This window comes from Schistocerca serialis, chromosome 5, assembly GCF_023864345.2.
Source record: "Schistocerca serialis cubense isolate TAMUIC-IGC-003099 chromosome 5, iqSchSeri2.2, whole genome shotgun sequence".
Classification (NCBI taxonomy): Eukaryota; Metazoa; Arthropoda; class Insecta; order Orthoptera; family Acrididae; genus Schistocerca; species Schistocerca serialis.
The window spans coordinates 418921695-418947014 of NC_064642.1; the positions used below are offsets into that span (position 1 = coordinate 418921695).

Below are 25320 nucleotides of genomic sequence, written 5' to 3' on the forward strand. Positions count from 1 at the left end.
AAAAAACCTACAGGAAAATTAACATTCCAAAAGACCACATCTAATGCCGATTCTGATCCACCCACAATAGAAGAGATAGAGGAAATCATAAAACAAATGAAAAATAACAGAGCTGCCGGAGAAGATGGTATTATTGCCGAGATCTGGAAACTCCAAGATGAAAACATCACCAAAAAAATCCATAAGATTATCTCCGAAATTTGGATCACAGAGAAAGTGCCAGAGGAATGGAAATGTGCATTGATCCATCCGTTACATAAAAAGGGTGATAAGTCAGATCCAAACAATTACAGAGGCATTTCGCTAGTACCAGTTACATACAAAATTTTCTCTAAGGTGCTATTAAACAGACTAGAACCACAAGCAGATCTGCAAATTGGGGAATACCAGGCAGGCTTCAGAAAAGGGAGATCATGCATCGAACAGATCTGGAACTTGAGAACACTTTTGAAAGTCAGACAGGCAAGAAACATTGTAGTTACCTTTGTGGACTTTAAAAAAGCATATGATTCCATAGACAGGCAGACACTCTTTGACGTACTGGAAGAATATGGTATCGACAGAAAAACCAGGGCACTTATACAACAGATGCTTACAGACACTACCTCCAAGATTAAGTTCATGGGAGAAATTTTGGAACCCTTCCACATACACACAGGTGTCCGACAAGGAGACGGGCTCTCACCAATCCTGTTCAACATGGTGTTAGACAAAATTATCAAGCAGTGGGAGGAACAAGTTAAAGGAATACAGCTGGGAAGAACACGTGAAACCAAAACAATCATAAAATGTCTGGCATTTGCAGATGATATAGCCATACTCAGCAATAATACACAGGAGGCAAAGGAAGCACTGGAATGCTTGCATGAAATAGCTGCCAAAACAGGTCTGCAGGTATCTTACGAGAAGACACAATATACGGAACGACAGACCAACAATGTACACACCATGCATACGGTATATGGATCCGTAGAAAGAGTCGAAAAATTTAAGTATTTAGGGGAGTACATACAAATGGGAGGATCAAACAAGGCGGCTAACATGGAACGAACGAAGAAACTCCAGAAGGCATACAAACTCACATGGTCACATTATAATAAGAAAAGCATATCGAGGCAGGCCAAACTTAGGCACTACAAAACAGTTGTATTACCAGAAGCATTGTACGCGTCAGAAACAACCACAATTGGAGCATCAGGCATCATAGACACAGAAAAAATAGAACGCAAAATTCTCAGAAAAATATTTGGACCAATTCACAGAGATGGCATATGGATGAAGCGACCTACCAAAGAGCTGTACCAGCACACTGACAGACTAACAGACGCGATCAGAAAATGCAGATTAACTTTCTATGGGCACATACAGAGAATGGACAACAACCGACTTACAAAGAAAATTTTTGATGTAGTAAACAGCTCAAGCAAGAAAACAAATTGGTATCATGAAATAGACGAAGACTTAAGGCAGATAGGGATCAACAGGCAAATGATAGGAGACAGGAAATACTTCAGAAACAAAGTTAAGAGTGCAAAATTTATTGTAAAGGAGAGAAAGAAGAAAGGAGCATTATGGACAGAGCAAAGGAAACAGGAGCACAGCCAAAGGATGAAGAGATTTTGGGAAGAGAAGAGGAAGAAAGGAAAGAAGTGAAAATTGTGTCATCATGTGATTTTCGAGTTCAAACACTGTCCATAAGGGCAACAATGATATATATATATATATATATATATATATATATATATATATATATATATATATATATAAAAAAAACAAAGATGAGGTGACTTACCGAACAAAAGCGCTGGCAGGTCGATAGACACACAAACAAACACAAACATACACACAAAATTCAAGCTTTCGCAACAAACTGTTGCCTCATCAGGAAAGAGGGAAGGAGAGGGGAAGACGAAAGGAAGTGGGTTTTAAGGGAGAGGGTAAGGAGTCATTCCAATCCCGGGAGCGGAAAGACTTACCTTAGGGGGAAAAAAGGACAGGTATACACTCGCACACACGCACATATCCATCCACACATACAGACACAAGCAGACATATTTAAAGACAAAGAGTTTGGGCAGAGATGTCAGTCGAGGCAGAAGTGTAGAGGCAAAGAAGTTGTTGAAAGACAGGTGAGGTATGAGCGGCGGCAACTTGAAATTAGCGGAGATTGAGGCCTGGCGGATGACGAGAAGAGAGGATATACTGAAGGGCAAGTTCCCATCTCCGGAGTTCGGATAGGTTGGTGTTGGTGGGAAGTATCCAGATAACCCGGACGGTGTAACACTGTGCCAAGATGTGCTGGCTGTGCACCAAGGCATGTTTAGCCACAGGGTGATCCTCATTACCAACAAACACTGTCTGCCTGTGTCCATTCATGCGAATGGACAGTTTGTTGCTGGACATAGGCAGACAGTGTTTGTTGGTAATGAGGATCACCCTGTGGCTAAACATGCCTTGGTGCACAGCCAGCACATCTTGGCACAGTGTTACACCATCCGGGTTATCTGGATACTTCCCACCAACACCAACCTATCCGAACTCCGGAGATGGGAACTTGCCCTTCAGTATATCCTCTCTTCTCGTCATCCGCCAGGCCTCAATCTCCGCTAATTTCAAGTTGCCGCCGCTCATACCTCACCTGTCTTTCAACAACTTCTTTGCCTCTACACTTCTGCCTCGACTGACATCTCTGCCCAAACTCTTTGTCTTTAAATATGTCTGCTTGTGTCTGTATGTGTGGATGGATATGTGCGTGTGTGCGAGTGTATACCTGTCCTTTTTTCCCCCTAAGGTAAGTCTTTCCGCTCCCGGGATTGGAATGACTCCTTACCCTCTCCCTTAAAACCCACTTCCTTTCGTCTTCCCCTCTCCTTCCCTCTTTCCTGATGAGGCAACAGTTTGTTGTGAAAGCTTGAATTTTGTGTGTATGTTTGTGTTTGTTTGTGTGTCTATCGACCTGCCAGCGCTTTTGTTCGGTAAGTCACCTCATCTTTGTTTTTACATATAATTTTTCCCACGTGGAATGTTTCCTTCCATTATATATATATATATATATATATATATATATATATATATATATAAAACAAAGATGATGAGACTTACCAAACAAAAGCGCTGGCAGATCAATAGACACACAAACAAACACGAACATACACACAAAATTCAAGCTTTCGCAACAAACAGTTGCTTCATCAGGAAAGAGGGAAGGAGAGGGAAAGACGAAATGATGTGGGTTTTAAGGGAGAGGGTAAGGAGTCATTCCAATCCCGGGAGCGGAAAGACTTACCTTAGGGGGAAAAAAGGACAGGCACACACACACACACACACACACACACACACACATATCCATCTGCACATACACAGACACAAGCAGACATTTGTAAAGACAAAGAGTTTGGGCAGGGATGTCAGTCAAGGCGGAAGTAAAGAGGCAAAGATGTTGTTGAAAGACAGGTGAGGTATGAGTGGCGGGCCTCAACCTCCGCTAATTTCAAGTTGCCGCCACTCATACCTCACCTGTCTTTCAACAACATCTTTGCCTCTTTACTTCCGCCTTGACTGACATCTCTGCCCAAACTCTTTGCCTTTACAAATGTCTGCTTGTGTCTGTGTATGTGCAGATGGATATGTGTGTGTGTGTGTGTGTGTGTGTGTGTGTGCGCGAGTGTATACCTGTCCTTTTTCCCCCCTAAGGTAAGTCTTTATGCTCCCGGGATTGGAATGACTCCTTACCCTCTCCCTTAAAACCCACATCCTTTCGTCTTTCCCTCTCCTTCCCTCTTTCCTGATGAAGCAACCGTTTGTTGCGAAAGCTTGAATTTTGTGTGTATGTTCGTGTTTGTTTGTGTGTCTATCGACCTGCCAGCGCTTTTGTTTGGTAAGTCTTATCATCTTTGTTTTTAGATATATTTTTCCCACGTGGAATGTTTCCCTCTATTATATGTGTATGTGTGTGTGTGTGTGTGTGTGTGTGTGTGTGTGTGTGTGTAATGACTGTTAGTGAACTGTTGAAATAGTTTATATATCCTGACCATAATATTTAACTGTTGTTTTTAAAGACAGGTTGTGCCCAATACTGCATTTTACTTTCAAGCTTGGTATCTGAGTTAGGTAATCACTAAAGGCTGCATTGAAAATTTTGGGAAAGTGCTGCATAAACTCTTCTTGACACAAAATTGATCTAGAGATGTTTCACACGTGTCTGTTACGCGGATGGCAGTATCTACTTCAACATTTAAACTGCGGCCTGGAGCAAGGCTCATAAGGGTCTCCCTGTTTATACTGTTTGGGAGAAAATCAATGTTGAGCTCTTCACAGAGTACCATATCACACTCCATTTTTTCCCCTTTGTTTAGCAATGATTCCAATTAATTTATATAGAAGTTCAAAATTTCCAGGTGGTGATAGGTTAACATTTTTTAGCAATAACCAATCTGAATTTGGTAATTTTTATAGCTGCAATCTAACAGTCTTTTCTTTACATTAACTTGAGTTAAGTCAGGTAGGTCAGTAAAATTTATATTTTTCTTTACGTAAATCGCTGTCCAATTCTGCTTGCTATAATTCTACACTAGCAGGTAGACAAATTGAATTTAATTATTTTTGCATGTTGAATAAATTTTCTCTTTTATTAAGTGTTTGAATATTTGATCATTTTTATGATACAATATTTTACAATGAAAAACTCGTTTTTATATTCAGATGAGAAAATACAGTGTTTTATAATTACACTACTATTTAATATTCAGATCTCATTACCATGTAATGGAATGATTTGCAATCATATGATGTTCACTTCCCTTAGCAACTCATTATACATTAGCCTATCAAATCCAAAACGACTCAAATCTATTGTCTTGAATCCACCTTCAAACATCATTTCCATAACAGCACGTCCAACAGCAGGTGCTTGCTGTATACCTGTAGCAAAAGTTGAGAAACACAGTCAAATGAGGATTATGTTTGGATAAGAGTATTCAGTGGTACAAAAAAATTTTCATTGATTTTACAAATTAAAATTAGCCCAAATAACTGAAATCACGTCAGATGTAAATTATGATTCTGCATATATTTCTCTGTAATAATCAGATACGACGTAACTGGTTACTGCATTTATAACCACAAATTTAATTAGATAATTTCAGATGGCTCAGGTCTAGAACACTGTGAAGTGCCCAGTAGAGGATACTTCTCATTGAACTTGTTGTTAGGGTATTTTCTCATTCCATTGAAGTATTTAGTGTGAGAAGAATTACTTCTTAAACACTCCTGTGCATGCTGTAATAGTCTAATGTTGTCTTTATGATGCCTGTGGGAGCGATGGTAGGGGTCGTAGTATATTACCAGATTTGTGACATTCTTCCATGGGTCAAACAAACCTGTGATCATTTGTGCTGACCTTTTTGTATACATTCAATATACCCTGTTATTTGTATTTGCTACAGGTACCACATGCTTGAGTAATATTCTAAACCAGGTAGCATGAGTGTTTTGTATGCAATCTGTTCTGGAGACTGATTGCATTTGCTTAGTATTTTACAAATGAACCACAGTCTGCCATCTGAGTTACCCGTAAGTGAACCTGTGTGTTCATTTCATTTCATATACTTACAAATTTTTATACCCAGGTGCTTGCATGAGTTCACAAATTCCAACAGCAGCTCACTGATATTTTAGTATGCAATACTATGTTTTTTTGTTTTATGAAGTGCACAATTTTATATTTCAAAAACACTTAAATCAACTTGCCAATCTTTGCACCACTTTCAAATCTTATCAAGATTTGTCTGAATATTTGTGCTGCTTTTTTAGACAGTCTTCATTATAGACAACTCCACCATCTGTGAAAAATCTGAGATTACTGTTAATATTGTCTCTAATATACAAACTGAACAGCAAGGGTACCAATACACTTTTCCAGGGCACACCTGGAGTTATTCCTACATGTCAATGATTCTTCTTCTAACACAATATGCTGTGTCCCCACCAAGAAATTCTCCTTCCAATCACAAATCCCACTTGATAACAATATTATCATACTTTCACTAATAAGCATAAATGCGGTATGGAGTCAAATGCCTTCAGGACGTTGAGAAACAATGCACCTATCTGACTGCCTTGATCCATGGCTTTCAGAATATCATTGGAAAAGTGCGAGTTGGGCTCCACATGATCAATATTTTTTGAATCTCTTCTGATTGGCATAAAGGAGGTCATTCTGTTTGAGATACCTTATTGCATTTAATCTCAGATTTATTCCAAGATTCTAAAACAAATGCGTTTCACAGATACTGGACATTAGTTTTGTGATCACTTCTGCTGCCCTTATAAATGCGTGTGGCCTGTGTTTTCTTCCATCCAATATGCACAGTTTTTTGACCAGAGACCCACTGGCATATTATAGTTAACAGGAAGGCTAACATAATCTGGAAATTCACCATAGAATCTGATAAGGATTCCATCAGACCACAGAGCTAAGTTTGATTTTCACGGTTTTTATGCCACTGACACCAATATCTTTTTCACTCTTCTTTGGAGTGGTACAGGAATTGAACTGTAACGATACCCGTGTTTATTTCCTTCCTAAAACAAAATTTGAATACAGATTAAGTATTTCTGCTTTTGCTTTGCTGGTCTCAATTTCAGTACCTGGACAAAATGCTGCCCAAAAGGCTCTTTAGGTTGTCCTATCTTCTGGGTTGGGTTGTTTGGGGGAAGAGACCGAACAGCGAGGTCATCAGTCTCATCGGATTAGGGAAGGATGGGGAAAGAATTCGGCCGTGCCCTTTCAAAGGAACCATCCCGGCATTTGCCTGGAGTGATTTAGGGAAATCACGGAAAACCTAAACCAGGACGCGGGATTGAAACGTCGTCCTCCCTATCTTCTGGGGTTTAACTATTGAACCCCTCCTGATTCCCCTCAATGAGGAGAGCACTGTTGGTGGAATGGTGGTGTAAGTATACTATGTACTGATGGCAGTATCTGCACACTCTTGGGCGAATCTGGAGGAAAGGGTTAGTGGTGTGCTCCAGTGTGTATGGCAGTGGTGTTCAAATGCAAACTATCCATAGCAGCACAAAAAAAATCCTAAATGTTACTCAAAGGGCAATTATCTTAGATTGGAAACCCTACAATTACAGACAGCTGCTGTATGATCCTTTAACGGTACTACCAGTTCCACAATGTTATAATTGCATCTAAATAAAGAAGAATAGCACGTGGGGGAATTAAAAATACAAAAGTATTTATAGAAATAACAAGAATCTAGGGAGGAGATAGTGTAATGTGATATACAAAATATGTAACTGATAAAAGCAAATGAAAAACAGTAGTCGACTTACTTATTTTCAGATTATTTATGGGAAAAAGTTGTGTGTACTGAATGCCTCATCAATCTTACTCAGGTTGTAACAACTTCGTCAAGATAGTGATGAAAGTCAAAATTTAAAACTGGTGGAATGAAGAAGACAGCCACAAAGGAAATTCAGCTAAAACAACAATAATTTTGCTAAACATGGAAAAGGGACTTGAAAATGAATGGCAATGTTAAATAGTGGTCACAATCAACAGACATGACATAGTGAAAATAACAACAAAAAGAAGCCACAAAATAAATTAGAATGAGTAAAAGAATGATGAAGGAACACAAAGTAAATAAAACAAGTCTTATTGGAATGGATCTGATGCATTCCTTAAAGCATTTTTAATGGTTCTGTCAACAGTTGCAGTTATTTATGAGACGACTAGTTTTGAGCCTTTACAGGTTCATTTTCAAGCCTGACCCACCGAGGCTATAGTAACAATACATACATACATAGTTGTCAGTGAAGAGTGAAAACAAATGTGGTATTAGAACAAAAATTTCAAAAGTAACAGAAATTAATTATTTGAATACAAACGTACCAGCACTGATAGTGATTTTAATAACGAACACTGAGTGACAACACATGCTCTATAAATTTTTGAAGGATGAATACCACAATCCACGCATGCCTGTTGCCGAGTCAAAATCAAACTGGAAGTCAATATACCCAACAGCACCGGGAAACTTTTGATGGCGCCACATTTTAATTTGATGCGTCTACTGGCCGTGGACGCACACTTGAACATGAAATGCTTGTTTTCTGTTCAAATATTTGACAAGTACACATTCACACTAGCATTTGTATGTTGTCATTCTCAGTACTGAGGTCAGCTTTAATAAAGGTGCTTAGACTCCTGCCCATGAAAAGCGCAACATGCCCATTGGCCGCGGACGTGCGCTTGTATGTGAGGCGCAACACTAGTGCCCTAGAAAGTTTCCTGGTGCTGATGGCTACGTTAACCCTCAGTTTGATTTTCACTTGGTAATGGGCATGTGTGGATTGCGGCATCCAGCCTGCAAACATTTATAGAGCGTGTGTTGCTACTCAAAGTTTATTATTAAGATCAGGCACTGTCAGTGCAGGTATGTTTATATTCAAATAATTAATTTCTGTTACATTTCAACTTTTTATTGTAATACCACTTTTGCTTCAGGGACTCACACCTAGTGAGTACGTGGCTGGCGACCACGGGGTCCCGAGCTGAGTCCTGGCATTGCTTCCACTTACTTATTCCAGGCTCCTCACTTTTATCTTTCCTATTTGGCCACCCTCGGCCAACTCTTGTTCTTTTCCGACCCTGACGCTATTAGGTTTCGAGGGCTAGGGGGTCTTCTATGTCCAACCTATACTTCTACTGAGCCGAATATCTCCCGGGATAAGGAGATTACCTTGTATCAATTGCCATTGGCCTTCTAGGAGAGCGGATGAGCGGCTAGAAGGAAGGGCACTCTCTTGCCCTTGGGGTGGGAAACTGCTCCTAAAGGCGGAGGAGCCACAAGGTGGCCAACGGCATAGAATGGAGAAGGCAACGGGAAACCACTCCATTAAAGACCCAGGCGGGTATCCCAAGTATCAACAGCTTATGATGGAAAGCTATTTGGTTAAATTCTCCGGAGGTAAAATAGTCCCCCATCCGGATCTCTGGGCGGGGACAACTAGAGAGATACCAAAATACAAAAGCATTAATATAAGAAGGATAGCAACATGGAACGTCAACTCACTTCTTAAATGTGGTAAACTGGAAAACTTGAAAATGGAAATGAAACGAATGGATATTGATGTACTGGGAGTCTCAGAAATGAGATGGCCAAACACTGGCGACTTTTGGTCAGGAGATTACAGAATCATACACACTGGAACAGCACAAGACAATCCCGGGATTGCAGGAGTGGGAATTATCCTCAATAAAGAGATAGGGTTAAGAGTAAAAGGATTTGTTCAACATAGTGAGAGGAAATTTATGTCCGATTGGAAACTAAACCAAGAGACACAATCATAATCCAAGTATACATGCCAACTACGATGCACGAGGATGATGAAATCGACATGATGTATGACCACCTTGAAGAAGTAATTGGCAGAATTAAAGGAGCTGTAAAACTTGTCATCATGGGAGATATGAATGCCGTTGTTGGGGAAGGTAAAGAAGAGGATGTGGCAGGGAATTTTGGATTAGGATTAAGAAATGAAAGAGGGGAGAAACTTGTAGAATTCTGCCAAAGAAATAAACTTTGCATTACAAATACCTTCTTTAATCATCATCCAAGAAGAAGATATACTTGGAAAATGCCTGGTGACATTAACAGATATCAAATTGACTTCATATTAGTGAAGCAAAGATTTAAAAACCGAGTTAAGGACAGCAGATCATATCCAGGCTGTGATGTGGAAAGTGACCACATACTCGTTATGATGACGACTGAACTAAAATTAAAGAACATTAAAAAAAGAAGTACATGTAAATGGGATTTGACAAACCTGAAAAACGAAAATACACTGAAGCACTATCAACTAGAAACAGACAAGAAAACAAATACACAGGGCTGCAATGACATCCAAAGCAGCTGGGAAAAAATAAAAACTGGTATTTTAGAAGTAGCAGACGAAGTAATAGGAAAAGAAAGGACAGAGAAAAGGAAGGAATGGATCACTAATGACCTACTAAATATGATGGAAGAAAGAAGGAAATTAAAAAATTCTGTGAAGAAGGAAGACCAAGAGAAATACAAGAGTCTGAAAAACAGAATCAACAGAGAGGCAAAACAAACAAGAGAAAAATACCTTGATGATCTGTGTATTTCAGTTGAGGACAACGTGAGCAAGGGAAATATCGACAAGGCCTATAAAAGTGTGAGACATTGCTTTGGAGACAGAAGAAACAAGTGTAGGGCTGTGATGGATGAAAATGGCAATATGTTGGATGACGATGATGAAGTTGCAAGAAGATGGAAACAATATATAGGAAAACTGTACAGCGGACCAGACTTGTCTGAAAACATCATGGAAGAAGAAACAGAAGTAGATGCACACAACATAGGTGAACCTATATTAAAGGAAGAGTTTGAACTAGCTCTGAAAAAATTGAAAAACAACAAATCGCCTGGTATAGACAATATCCCAGCCGAACTTCTGAAATCTGGAGGAGCAAAAGTGAATCAGGAGTTGTATAATCTTGTTTTCAACATGTACGAGCAGGGTAAAATTCCTACAGACTTTGAGAAAAACATTATGATCCCCATTCCAAAGAAGGCAAATGCTACAAGATGTGAAAATTATAGGACGCTCAGCCTAGTTACTCACACCTCTAAAATATTAACCTCAATTATCCTAAAATGCATAGAACAAAAAGTCGAAGCTACACTCTCCGAAGACCAGTTTGGATTCCGGAAAGATAGAGGAACCAGAGAAGCAATATTTGCTCTAAAACTAATAATAGAGAAACGACTAGATAAGAACCTGAAAACATACATAGCTTTTGTAGATGTAGAGAAAGCCTTTGATAATGTTAAATGGGATAAGATGTTTGAGGTACTCAAAAAAGTAGGAATAGACCATAAAGATAGAAAAATGATATGGAACCTGTACAAAAACGAGACAGCAGTTATCCGTGGACGGACAAAACAAGAAGAGGTGCAGATACGGAGAGGTGTCCGACAAGGTTGCGCACTATCCCCTGTTATCTTTAACGTATACATCGAAGAGGCGCTGAAAAAAGTAAGGGAAAATTCACAGACAGGTGTAGTAATTCATGGCCAACGAATAGATATGATAAGATATGCCGATGATATAGCTGTCCTGGCTGAAAGTGAAGAAGATCTTGTAGTCCTACTGAATAGAATGGATAAAGTTATGGGTGAAGAATATAATATGAGAATTAATAAAGCAAAAACAAAAGTAATGGCGTGCGACAAAGAAGATCAAGTGAAAGTCCAAGTTCATGTAGGCAATGAACTGCTTGAACAAGTTGATAAATTTACTTATCTGGGCAGTAATATTACCAGGGATGGAAGGAGCAAGGCAGAAGTGAGAAGTAGAATAGCTCAAGCAAAGGCTGCTTTTAACAAGAAGAAAAACATATTAACATCTAAGAGCATCAGCCTTGATATCAGGAAAAGATTTTTGAAATCATATGTGTGGAGTGTGGCATGCTATGGGTGTGAAACATGGACTCTCGGGACAGAGGAAGACCAGAAGCTAAATTCTTTTGAAATGTGGTGCTATAGGCGCATGCTCAAAATAAAATGGATCGACAAGGTCACAAAGTGGTTCTGGAAAGAGCAGGTGAGAAGAGAAGCTTCTGGAGTTTCATTGTTAAAAGAAGAGTGCAATTTACAGGCCATCTATTAAGACATAAAGGACTCCTGAACACAATCATAGAGGGATATGTTGATGGAAAAAGACCAAGAGGAAGACCACGACTGAGGTACATGGATCAAATCATGAAAGATGTGGGATGTAACGCCTATAAAGAAATGAAGAGAAAAGCTGAAAGACGCACAGAATGGAGACAAGCTGCCATTGTAGGTGTTGCAAACCAATCCTTGGATTGACCACTACAGAAGAAGAACCACTTTTGTACTCACTGTTCACTGACAACGATGTACTGTTTTTGTAGCCTCAGTGGGCCAGGCTTGAAAATGAACCTGTAAGGGTTAGAAACTATTCACCTAACAAATAACTGCAATTATTGACAGAACCATTAATAAATGCTTTAAGGAATTTAAATAAAATTGATGTTCCCTGTCAACGAAATGCTGAAACTGAACGATCTGATGCATTTCAGTAAGAACTGACATGGGCGGCTGCCAGCACAACACTGAGTTCGTGAGCGAGTGACAGGTAAACAGCAGGTGGAGCTAACTCAGAAGAGACAGACGGCACACAAGACTGTACATAATCTGAATAAGAATTTTAGTAGGTGCCCTTACAAATTATAACACAGACGACAATCAAATGGCACCACAGACCACTACTCCTAGCTGTTGGGCCACATGCATGTGACAATCAGGTTGGTATCCCACTGGTGTGCGACGCTTCTCCACACACATCCATGGCGTGGAATCTTATTGACTGGAGTATAATTGTCTTTAGTCATGAATCCTGCTTCAAACTGAGCTCCAACAACCAGTGAAGACGTGTCTGGAGATGCTCCTGACAGTGGTGGGAAGCTAACATAACTGTTGCCCACCATATGGCCTGACAACCAGGACTGAAGATCTGGATTGCCATTTCTTTTCATATCAAGACCCCTTTGGTTGTCATCTGCTGCATCCTTACAGCATAGCAGTACGTTGACAATATTCTATGCCCCATTTTGTTGCCATTCATGACAAATCATTCTGGACTTACTTACATTCCTGCAAGGTAATGCATGTCCAGACACTGTGAGAGTTTCTACTGCTTTTCTTCATCCTTGGCAAACCCTATCTTTGCCAGCAAGGTCACCAGATCTCTCCCAAATTGAGAATGTTTGGAGCATTAGGGGCAGGGCCCACCAACCATCCAAAGATGTTGATGTTCTGACATGCCAACTGGACAGAATTTGGCATGATGTCTCTCAGGAGGACGTCCAACAAATCTATCAATCAAGACCAATCCGAATAACCATTTACATAATGGCCAGAGGTTGCCCAATGCATCTGAACTTCTTTCTCTTGAATAAATCATCCATATTTTCTGAAATTGTAATCATTTGTTTGTATGTACATCTACATCATATCTACCGAGTTTTTCCCCATTTGGATAATTCCTTCATGGTGCATCTTCTTCTTTCTTTCTTTCTTTCTTTCCTTCCTTCCTTTTTGAGTGTATTAAGCTACCCATAGAAAAAGCAGTGAATATTATGCACAAATGTCTGTGTGAGCCAGTACCACCAATTATAAGTAACTGTTGGATGCTCTTAGGGCACACAACAACACTGTCTTCAATGCTATAGTTGGCTTGGCAACCAGTGCATGGACACATCAGCTCTGATTCAAGAACTGCAGATCCATCCTTAGATGAGTACAGAGGGGTGTACTTCTCATGCTTACTGGGGCCTTCAGTACAACACCTGTCAAAGCTATACTGGTAATGCTGGGGATCTGCCGCATCAGTAGTACAGGGTAGCAGGCTACTGGCTGCATTGACACAGACTCTACCAACTGCAAGTGATTACAGGGGTAAATATCAATAACAAAATCCAATTCTGGACCTGAAGAACAGATGAATGGTGGAATGACTGGAACATAGGACCACTGGTATGTATATATATGACTTTTTCCCATAAGTTAAAGACAAACTATGAGCATGCCTAGATGACCCAACTACCTATACAGAACAGGGAGACAGGTGACAGCTCTCGATCATTGCAGAGAAACTGGGGTGCCTGAACACATAGGGTTTCACTGTAATTTACATCAACTAGACAGGATTTGAACTTGGGAAGGAATAGGTCAAACAAAGCTTCCCTAAAGTTTATACTTAAGGGAAGTTGTATTTCATAATGTCACCATAACTCTGTCTCATGATACAGAATAAAAATACTGTCTATTGCTGTATTGATGTAATGTCCTCCAGCATATGGAAGGTAGAGTATATATCCTGAAACATAATACAAGGTTTGCAAGACTTTACCATGTACCTGTTCTGGTTGTATTTTATAATACTGTATGTTGGAATAATATCTACTGCTTTATTGACGTAATGTGTTCTGGTATATGAACAGTAGAGACAGGTAATGTAAAAATATATTTCTAGGTTTGTAACATTCTCATTACCTGTTCTGTTCGTGAAATGGAATGTAGTTATTGTCAAAAGTTCCTATCTATTTAATCACTGGATGTAAGATTGTTTATATGAAATTGCACTGGTAGTGCTCTGTATCATGGCATTTTCGTGTAACAAATTTGATAAAATGAACTCGGATCTCATACCCTAAGGGTCTGTGCAACTCATATATTTTAAAGTATTTAACATATTTCTGCATGTCAGGTTGTTTACATACATTTTTGACCATCCCACGGCATTTTCAGGCAACAGATTTTGATAAATGAACTTAAATCTCTTACCTTAAATATCTGTGCAGCTTATGTTTTAAGTATTTAAGTTTAGGTAACAAGTTCCATTATATTGTATTATACATGGTTATGTTTGACATATTGTCTAATGGCTACCAACAGACTTTAGGTAACTGATGTCTTTTATTTAATTTATAGCGGAAAAGCAGTGTTGTAACCTCACATGTTAGATGGATCATACTGTATTGCCACCTGGTGACAACAGCTATGACTTAAGGCCTAAACAATCTGCAGCAGTTAGTTTGCCTGTTTCTGTCAGTGGACGACTTCAACTGGTTTCTGTGCCATGCAGTATGGTGTGCTATATTGCTTATGGTTATTAACTCAGAAACTGTAAGATCATCATACACATGGGATTCTGCATTGTTCATCTGCACAGTGTGAGAGTTTTCAGAACTCTATACAACATCTAATATTTTGGAAGTTTTGTGGTTATGGATAGGTAATGTACATATATCACAATGGTGTAAATGTTAAGACGACTTTGGAACAGTTCCATAATTTATTTTATTTTGTGTGTGTGTGTGTGTGTGTGTGTGTGTGTGTGTTGAACACAAACATGCAAAAAGATACTTAAACAGGGTAGGGCATCAAACTGCGCCAGCTTGGAGCAGGAGAGGTGCTACAGGACATTTTAATTTCCATTGTCTATACTTTTACAAATACATTCATAAAACTTTGTCAGCATGACCTGGAAGGATTCAGCATTCACACTCATAGCAGTGGAAGTTCAAAAACATAGCAAAATAAACTTTTTTTACAGGTGAAATTTCATCATTTTTGTCACTTACTATTGGCTGCATTTGTTGCTATAGGTACACTCTGCTACATAAGTAAGAGAGATTCTTCGATGAATTTTGTACAGCGTACAAGCCATACTCACAGGTGTATGGAACTCTGAATTTATTTAATTTATGAAAAAATGAATGAGCTGTTACATTTTAAACTTCATGTTTAGAAAAAACTCAAATTTTATAGTTAATTATCTCATTTTTTTACCACAGTTTTTAATAGATTTGGAAAATTCGATGAGTGTGAATCCTGAATCCTTCCTGGTCATTCTGACAAAGTTTTGTGAATTTATTTGTAAAAGTATACACAGTGGAAATTAAAATATCCTGTGGTGCCTTTACTGCTCAAAGTCAGCAAGTTTGTCATCCTACCCCCTTAACAGCGTACTGTACAGGTTATATACTCTACTTCATTGTATTACTACATTTTTGCTTTGGATAAGATTTATTGATCTGTACTTCATTGTAAACCATTACACCCGATCTGAAGATGGCCATTGAACTGGCTGAAACTGGTTAGCTATGTAATTAAATTTGCAATCTATGCAATAAAGTGTTCTAAAAGGATAATAGACTCTCAAATTAATTTTTATAGCGAAAAAGAACAAGTACAAGCCAATCTAGGATACACGGTATCCAGACATTTTCATTAAGATAAAAATGTTTTTTACAGCCTAATTTCAATTTACTGGGCATTGTTCACTAGTGCACTGAACAATTTTCACTAATGGCTTCAAACGCAATTAAACCTGTTGCTCTGTTTCTTTCTCTATTTTAAGGTGCCCTCTTATTTTTTGTCTTCTAATTAATTATGCAACTAAAAACCTACAATCAAGTTCACTTAACATTTCCTCTTCTTATTCTTATTCTTCTTTTTCTTCACACAAACAGTATCTCATCCTCACTTACTGAATTACCACATTCATGAAAATCTTGCTGGTTATTTTATGAACTTCCTCTTGAAGCAATCTCTAGAGTTGGAAGATTCTTGCAGTATGCATGAAATTCATTAAAATAAGCATTTCCTTCTCTTTTCATTTGTAACTGACCTCTGACTCTTGTACAGTTGTTCCTGATGGACACTGGCTGATGACTTTAGTTTATTTCCTTTCCTCTTCTTCTTCACAAAATTTATCTCACTGAATCCCACAAAATTTCTGTCTCTTTAAATGTCATTGTAAAATGCATGCCTCTTTCATACCTTTTAACCAATTTACCTCATAGCTATCAATAGTTTGCTTGTCGTTTGAAATTGCCTCTACTTTTTTTTATTTTTTGTAATTTTCATTACAGTGACTTCAAAATTCAGTGCCTTTCATTTTGCAGATTTTACAATCCTGAACCAATCCTCTGGGGAATAGATGTACTGCCCCACATGCTTTGTAGTCTACAAATTGCTAAGGGTTGTTGTTAGGCCAGATCGGAGCTGCCTCTACTAACTTCCTCTTTATAAAATCATTCCTAACAATCTCACTCATGCCAGCTACAAAATTATGCTTACATACAGCCAAGAAATCCACTGCATGATATCTGTCCTCTGTACTAGAAGCTCTGGCATGAAAACCTTGCCCTACAGCATAGCCTGACATTAAACTACCATGTCTTGCTGCTATATTATGTACAGTTTTGTTCAGTATAAACACTGTACAATGCAGACTGGACACTCAACTATGACACTCATCATTGCTCTGAAAGATCACATTATTGTCTCAGAGCACCAGGGAACTACTGAATCCTGAATATCGCACTACAAACTTTGTTCACCATTGCTCTGAATAATTATTGGTATTTTGAATTCAACTGTCATAAAACCAGGATTTTTTTGTTTTTTTGTTTTTTTTTTATTTGGTCCACTTTTGCTCTGAGCCCCTCATATATGAATTGTGTGAGAAAAGTAATGAAATTGGTTTTTTTAATCTACCAAAGTTTTTATTTTTTTCAAACAACAATATTGCTCCTACAAAGTAGTTCCGTTCGGTAGCTATACAATGGCAGAGTTATCGTTCCCAGTCTCATTGTTCAATTCTGGGAAAAGGAAAAAGTCACAAACACTCAGATCAGGTGAGTGGAGGGGCTGTGGAAACATACAAATGCCTTTTGAGGGCAAAAATTCCATAACAGAAATGGCCGTGTGAAAGGGGCATTGTCACGATGCAGCATCCACTTGTCTGCAATGTCCAGTCTCACTCAGTTCACCATTTGCCTAAACATTTCAAGGAAAACTATGTAAAAGACTTGGTTGACAGTTTGTTATGGGGGAATAAATTCTTTATGCATGATACCACTAGTGTCAAAAAAGCAAATCAGCACTGTTTTGATCTTTTATTTGCTCAAACCAAGTGTTTTAGGTTGAGGAGATGTCCCAGTGTGCCACTCCTCACTTTGCCACTTTGTACCATTATTGTCTTCAAAAACCCAAGATTCATCACCTGCAATCACAGAACTGAACCATTAGTGGTAATTGGCAGTCTTCTCAAGAAGATCATTGCACATGTTTCTTTGATTGTCCTTGTGAGGTTTTTCAGCACCATCTTGGCACAAATCTTTCACTTCTGCAAAACTTTGGTCAATACTTCATGTACAGCAAAAATGTCCAAGTTTAATCAGTCACCCATCATCCTTATTGTTAAACATCAGTCTGATCTCACAAACGCATGCAAACGTTCAACGTTTTCATCAGTTTTCAAACTTAATGGTCTCCCTGAGTGAGATTTATCTTCTTCATGTTCTCAGCCTTCCAGAAACGATTTGTGCCAGCAAAAATCTTGTGTTCTTGATACGGAATGTCCGCCATAGGTCAGTTTCAATTTGTCAAAGACCACACTCCTGGATTCCCTGAGCTTAACACAAAACTTGATGCCATAGTGTTGTTCTAAATTCAACTAATACACAACGAAAAAACAACTTCACTGATGGCATTCTCAAAAATCACATGATGGCTGTACGAGCTGAAACTTGGACTGACCATCCTTAAGAGATGAACATACCAGACTACACAAGTAAAACAGCACAGTGTTGCCAGATCGCTTGTAGTGTTGTCGGTCTTATTACTTTTCTCACACACCTTGTATATGTTCCATTCAGCCATTCAGGAGTTTCTGTCAATCTAATACTTAAAAAATAATTAATTGGATAGATTAAAAAAATATACTCACCAAGCGGCAGCAGGACGACACACATAAAAGGACGTTATACTTATGCAAGCTTTCAGAGACAGTAGTTCCTTCTTCTGACAGAAGGGTTGTAGACGAAGGAAGACAGTTGAAGGAAAATGACTGGAGAGGTTTAGGAAAAGGAGTACAGTTCAGAAAAATCAACCAGAACTGCAGGTCAGGGGAGACTTACCAGATGGGATGAAATTGATTGTTGGGGATGACACTGGATGAGATTTGAAAACCTGAGAACTTCCACAGCAGAAGATAGGGTAATATGCAAGACAGAGATTACTGCTACAACTTTCTGCATGAGTTAATAAGAGTGAAGTGGCTCTAAGCATTATGGGACTTAACATCTGAGGTCATCAGTCCCCTAGACTTAAAACTACTTAAACCTAACTAACCTAAGGACATCACACATATCCATGCCCGAGGCTGGATTCGAACCTGCGACTGTAGCAGCACCGCGGTTCCGGACTGAACCGCCTAGAACCGCTCGGCCACAGCAGCCGGCTAATAAGAGTGAAAAGCTAAGTGCATTGCACATAACAGATGTGGGAGGTGGACTGTGAAAAACAGACAGGTCAGAAAATGAAAGATGTATAAAACTAAACTGGAGGGAAGAAAGGAGTAGTTACTGTGAAGAAACACTGAGATAGAAGAGATTAATATAAATTATGGCCAAGAGAGTGACAAGAACTAAGGACATGTTATAGCACAAGTTCCCAACTGCAGAGTTCTGAGAAACTGGTGTCGGGGGGAAGAATCCAGATGGCACGTGTGGTGAAACAGGCAGGTTAGATGGCCTTGGGCAAGTACAGAAAGGGCAACAGCCTCAACGGGTGCGGGGCAAAGTCAGGACATGCGGGGACCAAGCAGCAATCGGTATTGTAATTGTCAACTGTCGAAGCTGCGTTGGTAAAGTACCGGAACTTCAAGCGCTGATAGAAAGCACCGAAGCTGAAATCGTTATAGGTACAGAAAGTTGGCTTAAGCCAGAGATAAATTCTGCCGAAATTTTTACAAAGGTACACACGGTGTTTAGAAAGGATAGATTGCATGCAACCGGTGGTGGAGTTTTCATCGCTGTTAGTAGTAGTTTATCCTGTAGTGAAGTAGAAGTGGATAGTTCCTGTGAATTATTATGGGTGGAGGTTACACTAAACAACCGAACTAGGTTAATAATTGGCTCCTTTTACCGACCTCCCGACTCAGCAGCATTAGTGGCAGAACAACTGAGAGAAAATTTGGAATACATTTCACATAAATTTTCTCAGCATGTTATAGTCTTAGGTGGAGATTTCAATTTACCAGATATAGACTGGGACACTCAGATGTTTAGGACGGGTGGTAGGGACAGAGCATCGAGTGACATTATACTGAGTGCACTATCCGAAAATTACCTCGAGCAATTAAACAGAGAACCGACTCGTGGAGATAACATCTTGGACCTACTGATAACAAACAGACCCGAACTTTTCGAATCTGTATGTACAGAACAGGGAATCAGTGATCATAAGGCCGTTGCAGCATCCCTGAATATGGAAGTTAATAGGAATATAAAAAATGGGAGGAAGGTTTATCTGTTTAGCAAGAGTAATAGAAGGCAGATTTCAGACTACCTAACAGATCAAAACGAAAATTTCTGTTCCGACACTGACAATGTTGAGTGTTTATGGAAAAAGTTCAAGGCAATCGTAAAATGCGTTTTAGACAGGTACGTGCCGAGTAAAACTGTGAGGGACGGGAAAAACCCACCGTGGTACAACAACAAAGTTAGGAAACTACTGCGAAAGCAAAGAGAGCTCCACTCCAAGTTTAAACGCAGCCAAAACCTCTCAGACAAACAGAAGCTAAACGATGTCAAAGTTAGCGTAAGGAGGGCTATGCGTGAAGCGTTCATTGAATTCGAAAGTAAAATTCTATGTACCGACTTGACAGAAAATCCTAGGAAGTTCTGGTCTTACGTTAAATCAGTAAGTGGCTCGAAACAACATATCCAGACACTACGGGATGATGATGGCATTGAAACAGAGGATGACACGCGTAAAGCTGAAATACTAAACACCTTTTTCCAAAGCTGTTTCACAGAGGAAGACCGCACTGCAGTTCCTTCTCTAAATCCTCGCACAAACGAAAAAATGGCTGACATCGAAATAAGTGTCCAAGGAATAGAAAAGCAACTGGAATCACTCAATAGAGGAAAGTCCACTGGACCTGACGGGATACCAATTCGATTCTACACAGAGTACGCGAAAGAACTTGCCCCCCTTCTAACAGCCGTGTACCGCAAGTCACTAGAGGAACGGAGGGTTCCAAATGATTGGAAAAGAGCACAGATAGTCCCAGTCTTCAAGAAGGGTCGTCGAGCAGATGCGCAAAACTATAGACCTATATCTCTTACGTCGATCTCTTGTAGAATTTTAGAACATGTTTTTTGCTCGCGTATCATGTCATTTCTGGAAACCCAGAATCTACTATGTAGGAATCAACATGGATTCCGGAAACAGCGATCGTGTGAGACCCAACTCGCCTTATTTGTTCATGAGACCCAGAAAATATTAGATACAGGCTCCCAGGTAGATGCTATTTTTCTTGACTTCCGGAAGGCGTTCGATACAGTTCCGCACTGTCGCCTGATAAACAAAGTAAGAGCCTACGGAATATCAGACCAGCTGTGTGGCTGGATTGAAGTGTTTTTAGCAAACAGAACACAGCATGTTGTTATCAATGGAGAGACGTCTACAGACGTTAAAGTAACCTCTGGCGTGCCACAGGGGAGTGTTATGGGACCATTGCTTTTCACAATATATATAAATGACTTAGTAGATAGTGTCGGAAGTTCCATGCGGCTTTTCGCCGATGATGCTGTAGTATACAGAGAAGTTGCTGCATTAGAAAATTGTAGCGAAATACAGGAAGATCTGCAGCGGATAGACACTTGGTGCAGGGAGTGGCAACTGACCCTTAACATAGACAAATGTAATGTATTGCGAATACATAGAAAGAAGGATCCTTTATTGTATGATTATATGATAGCGGAACAAACACTGGTAGCAGTTACGTCTGTAAAATATCTGGGAGTATGCGTGCGGAACGATTTGAAGTGGAATGATCATATAAAATTAATTGTTGCTAAGGCGGGTACCAGGTTGAGATTCATTGGGAGAGTGCTTAGAAAATGTAGTCCATCAACAAAGGAGGTGGCTTACAAAACACTCGTTCGACCTATACTTGAGTATTGCTCATCAGTGTGGGATCCGTACCAGGTCGGGTTGACGGAGGAGATAGAGAAGATCCAAAGAAGAGCGGCGCGTTTCGTCACTGGGTTATTTGGTAACCGTGATAGCGTTACGGAGATGTTTAATAAACTCAAGTGGCAGACTCTGCAAGAGAGGCGCTCTGCATCGCGGTGTAGCTTGCTCGCCAGGTTTCGAGAGGGTGCGTTTCTGGATGAGGTATCGAATATATTGCTTCCCCCTACTTATACTTCCCGAGGAGATCACGAATGTAAAATTAGAGAGATTAGAGCGCGCACGGAGGCTTTCAGACAGTCGTTCTTCCCGCGAACCATACGCGACTGGAACAGGAAAGGGAGGTAATGACAGTGGCACGTAAAGTGCCCTCCGCCACACACCGTTGGGTGGCTTGCGGAGTATCAATGTAGATGTAGATGTAGATGTAGATGTCGTGACTGTCATGTTGTAGCGCATGCTCAACAATAGGATATTGTGTGTTGCTGGTATACACCCCTGCCCATGCCCATTCATCCTAACTAATAACTTGATGGTAAGTCATGCCAATGTAAAAAGCAGAACAGTTTCCACATAACAGCTGGTACATGATGTGTCCTTTTACAGGTGGCTACCCCTTTGATAGTATATGTTTTGCCAGTTACAGGGCTGGTATAGGTAGTGGTAGGAGGGTGCACAGGTCAAGTCTTGCAGTGGGGATGGTCACAGCACTAGGAGCTATAGGGTAGGGAGATGGATGCACAAGGAGCATGGGGTCCGACAGGGATATTGCAGAAATTTGGATGGCAACAGAAAGCTATTGTAGGTGTGGCGGGTAAAATCTCAGACAGAATGAATTTTCCTCCAGGGGACAATTTTAAGAAGTCATGGCCTTGTTGAAGTAGCTGATTAATACATTCAAGACCAGGGTAATATTGAATCACAAGTGGTGTACTCTGAAGTTGTTTTTTGGAGGGATCAGCAGTACCAGAATTGGATGTGATGGTCCGGGAAATCTGGTTTGGAACCAGTTGGACACTGATTGAGGAAACAGACCATGTTTGTGGGGGATGTTGGTATAGAGGAATGTGACATCAATGGTGAAAAGCAAGGTGGGAGTGGGATGAGCAGGGATTTCAGATGATCTAGGAAATGGTTTATGTCTTTAATAAAAGAGGGATGTCTTTGTACTGTGGGTTGCAGGTGATGGTCAGCTAAGGCAGGTATACGTTTGGTATGTGCTTCATAGGACAGCCAGGATGATTGGGTTTGTGGATCTTAGGAAGAAGGTAAAAGGTGTGGGTGTATGGTTTGGGTGGGGTACGAAGTTCTATAGATTGAGATGTTAGTCCTTACAACGGGCTTAAGGTTTCAAGGAGGGACTGCAGGTCACGTTGAATTAGAGAGATGGAATCTTGATGACAAATGCTGTATATAGAGGTGTCAGACAGCTGATGTAGACCTTCACTTCCTACCGATATGCATCAGAGCTGTTATGGGAAGACTTGTTTTAATCCACTTTGCATCTCTTTACCACTCTTTTATTCATTCTATGTCTTTTGTTTGTGGTACTTTTCACTATGTCCAGTCTTTTGATTGTGAGTACTATTTAATATTGCTATTCATCTTTAAATCTCTTTTCCTGACTTTACAACTTTACTGTTCTTTTAGGGCTAAACTTCTTTTATGGAAATTATTCTGCTTGCATTAAATTTTGACTTTTGTAACTATTTCGATGAATTCATTGTAACCTGACTGGGAATGGTGGGATGTCCAATACGCACAACTTTTTTACTGTAACTGATCTCAAAATAAGTAAGTTGACTATCTTTAAATGTTCTTTTGTGTTTACATATTTTTGTACATCACATTCTGCTATCTTCTCATTTTTAATACCCCCATGTATTCATTATTCATATGTACCTAAAGATGCAACTCTTAACACTGTGAAATCAGTAGTACTATTAAAGGTTCGGCCGGCCGGTGTGGCCGTGCGGTTAAAGGCGCTTCAGTCTGGAACCGTGTGACCGCTACGGTCGCAGGTTCGAATCCTGCCTAGGGCATGGATGTGTGTGTTGTCCTTAGGTTAGTTAGGTTTAATTAGTTCTAAGTTCTAGGCGACTGATAACCTCAGAAGTTGAGTCGCATAGTGCTCAGAACCATTTGAACCATTTTTTTTATTAAAGGTTCATACAACTGTTGGCTGTTTATTTTTCAAGAATGCATACCTTGAGCTGTGGATATGTATAGTTTAAAACTTGCTGTAATCGTAGAGTTTCCAGTCCAGTAACATCTACGTAGTTTTTTGGGCTGCTACAGATAGGTTCTAATTTCAACACCACGCCATTTACACTCGAGCACATCACAAACTTTTTTCCTCCAGTTTCGCCCGACAGTATGCAATAACCACCACTAGGATGCATTTCGTGTATACCACTACCCTAGTGACAGTGTCTTCCTCAATGATGAGAAACAGGAGGGTTTCCATAGTTAAGTCGCGGAAGATAGGACCACTTATAGAGTCTTTTGTGCGGCCTTTGGCTACCTTTTAACAACTTTATGATTGCCTGAACACAATTCAACAGTATGTCCATAACAATAATCTTGGAATCTCTTGTACAGATACCTTGGGACTTGAAGATCATTCAGACACTTGAACATTGTGGGCCACCAGAAACTGATGAAAACGCCTGTGATTTGAATCACAATCACTATTATGTACTTACTTTTAGAGTCACCAACAATTTCAGGGGCTCTATTTATTGTGTCATCAATAGATCTGCTTTCTGAAGGCCATATTGGTGCTGGCTCAGCCCCAGGAACTCGCTGTGGGCCTGCAACCAGTCATAGAACAGGCACTCCTGGACCTTAGCTAGACTGTTCAACAGGAATATCTACATCTACATCTACATCTACATCCATACTCCGCAAGCCACCTGACGGTGTGTGGCGGAGGGTATCTTGAGTACCTCTATCGGTTCTCCCTTCTATTCCATTCTCGTATTGTTCGTGGAAAGAAGGATTGTCGGTATGCCTCTGTGTGGGCTCTAATCTCTCTGATTTTATCCTCATGGTCTCTTCACAAGATATACGTAGGAGGGAGCAATATACTGCTTGACTCTTCGGTGAAGGTATGTTCTCGAAACTTTGACAAAAGCCCGTACCGAGCTACTGACCATCTCTCCTGCAGAGTCTTCCACTGGAGTTTATCTATCATCTCCGTAACGCTTTCGCGATTACTAAATGATCCTGTAACGAAGCGCGCTGCTCTCCGTTGGATCTTCTCTATATCTTCTATCAACCCTGTCTGGTACGGATCCCACACTGCTGAGCAGTATTCAAGCAGTGGGCGAACAAGCGTACTGTAACCTACTTCCTTTGTTTTCGGATTGCATTTCCTTAGGATTCTTCCAATGAATCTCAGTCTGGCATCTGCTTTACCGACGATCAACATTATATGATTGGTTGGTTTGTTGGGGGAAGGAGACCAGACAGCGAGGTCATCGGTCTCATCAGATTAGGGAAGGATGGGGAAGGAAGTCGGCCGTGCCCTTTGAAAGGAACCATCCCGGCATTTGCCTGGAGCGATTTAGGGAAATCACGGAAAACCTAAATCAGGATGGCCGGACGCGGGATTGAACCGTCGTCCTCCCGAATGCGAGTCCAGTGTCTAACCACTGCGCCACCTCGCTCGGTCTGATCAACATTATATGATCAT

The 25320-nt window shown here is 40.1% G+C and overlaps 1 protein-coding gene across 1 annotated transcript in view; it reads right to left on the bottom strand.

The window, feature by feature from the left end:
* Positions 1 to 4623: 4623 nt before the first annotated feature.
* The window catches only part of LOC126481415 (FAD-dependent oxidoreductase domain-containing protein 1-like), a 104671-nt gene continuing 83974 nt past the window's right edge, over positions 4624 to 25320 (bottom strand). The window contains exon 9 of the mRNA XM_050105154.1: positions 4624 to 4920. Within this exon, the coding sequence (XP_049961111.1) occupies positions 4781 to 4920 (140 nt within the window). The 3' untranslated portion in view covers positions 4624 to 4780. The remainder of the gene's footprint in view (positions 4921 to 25320) is intronic.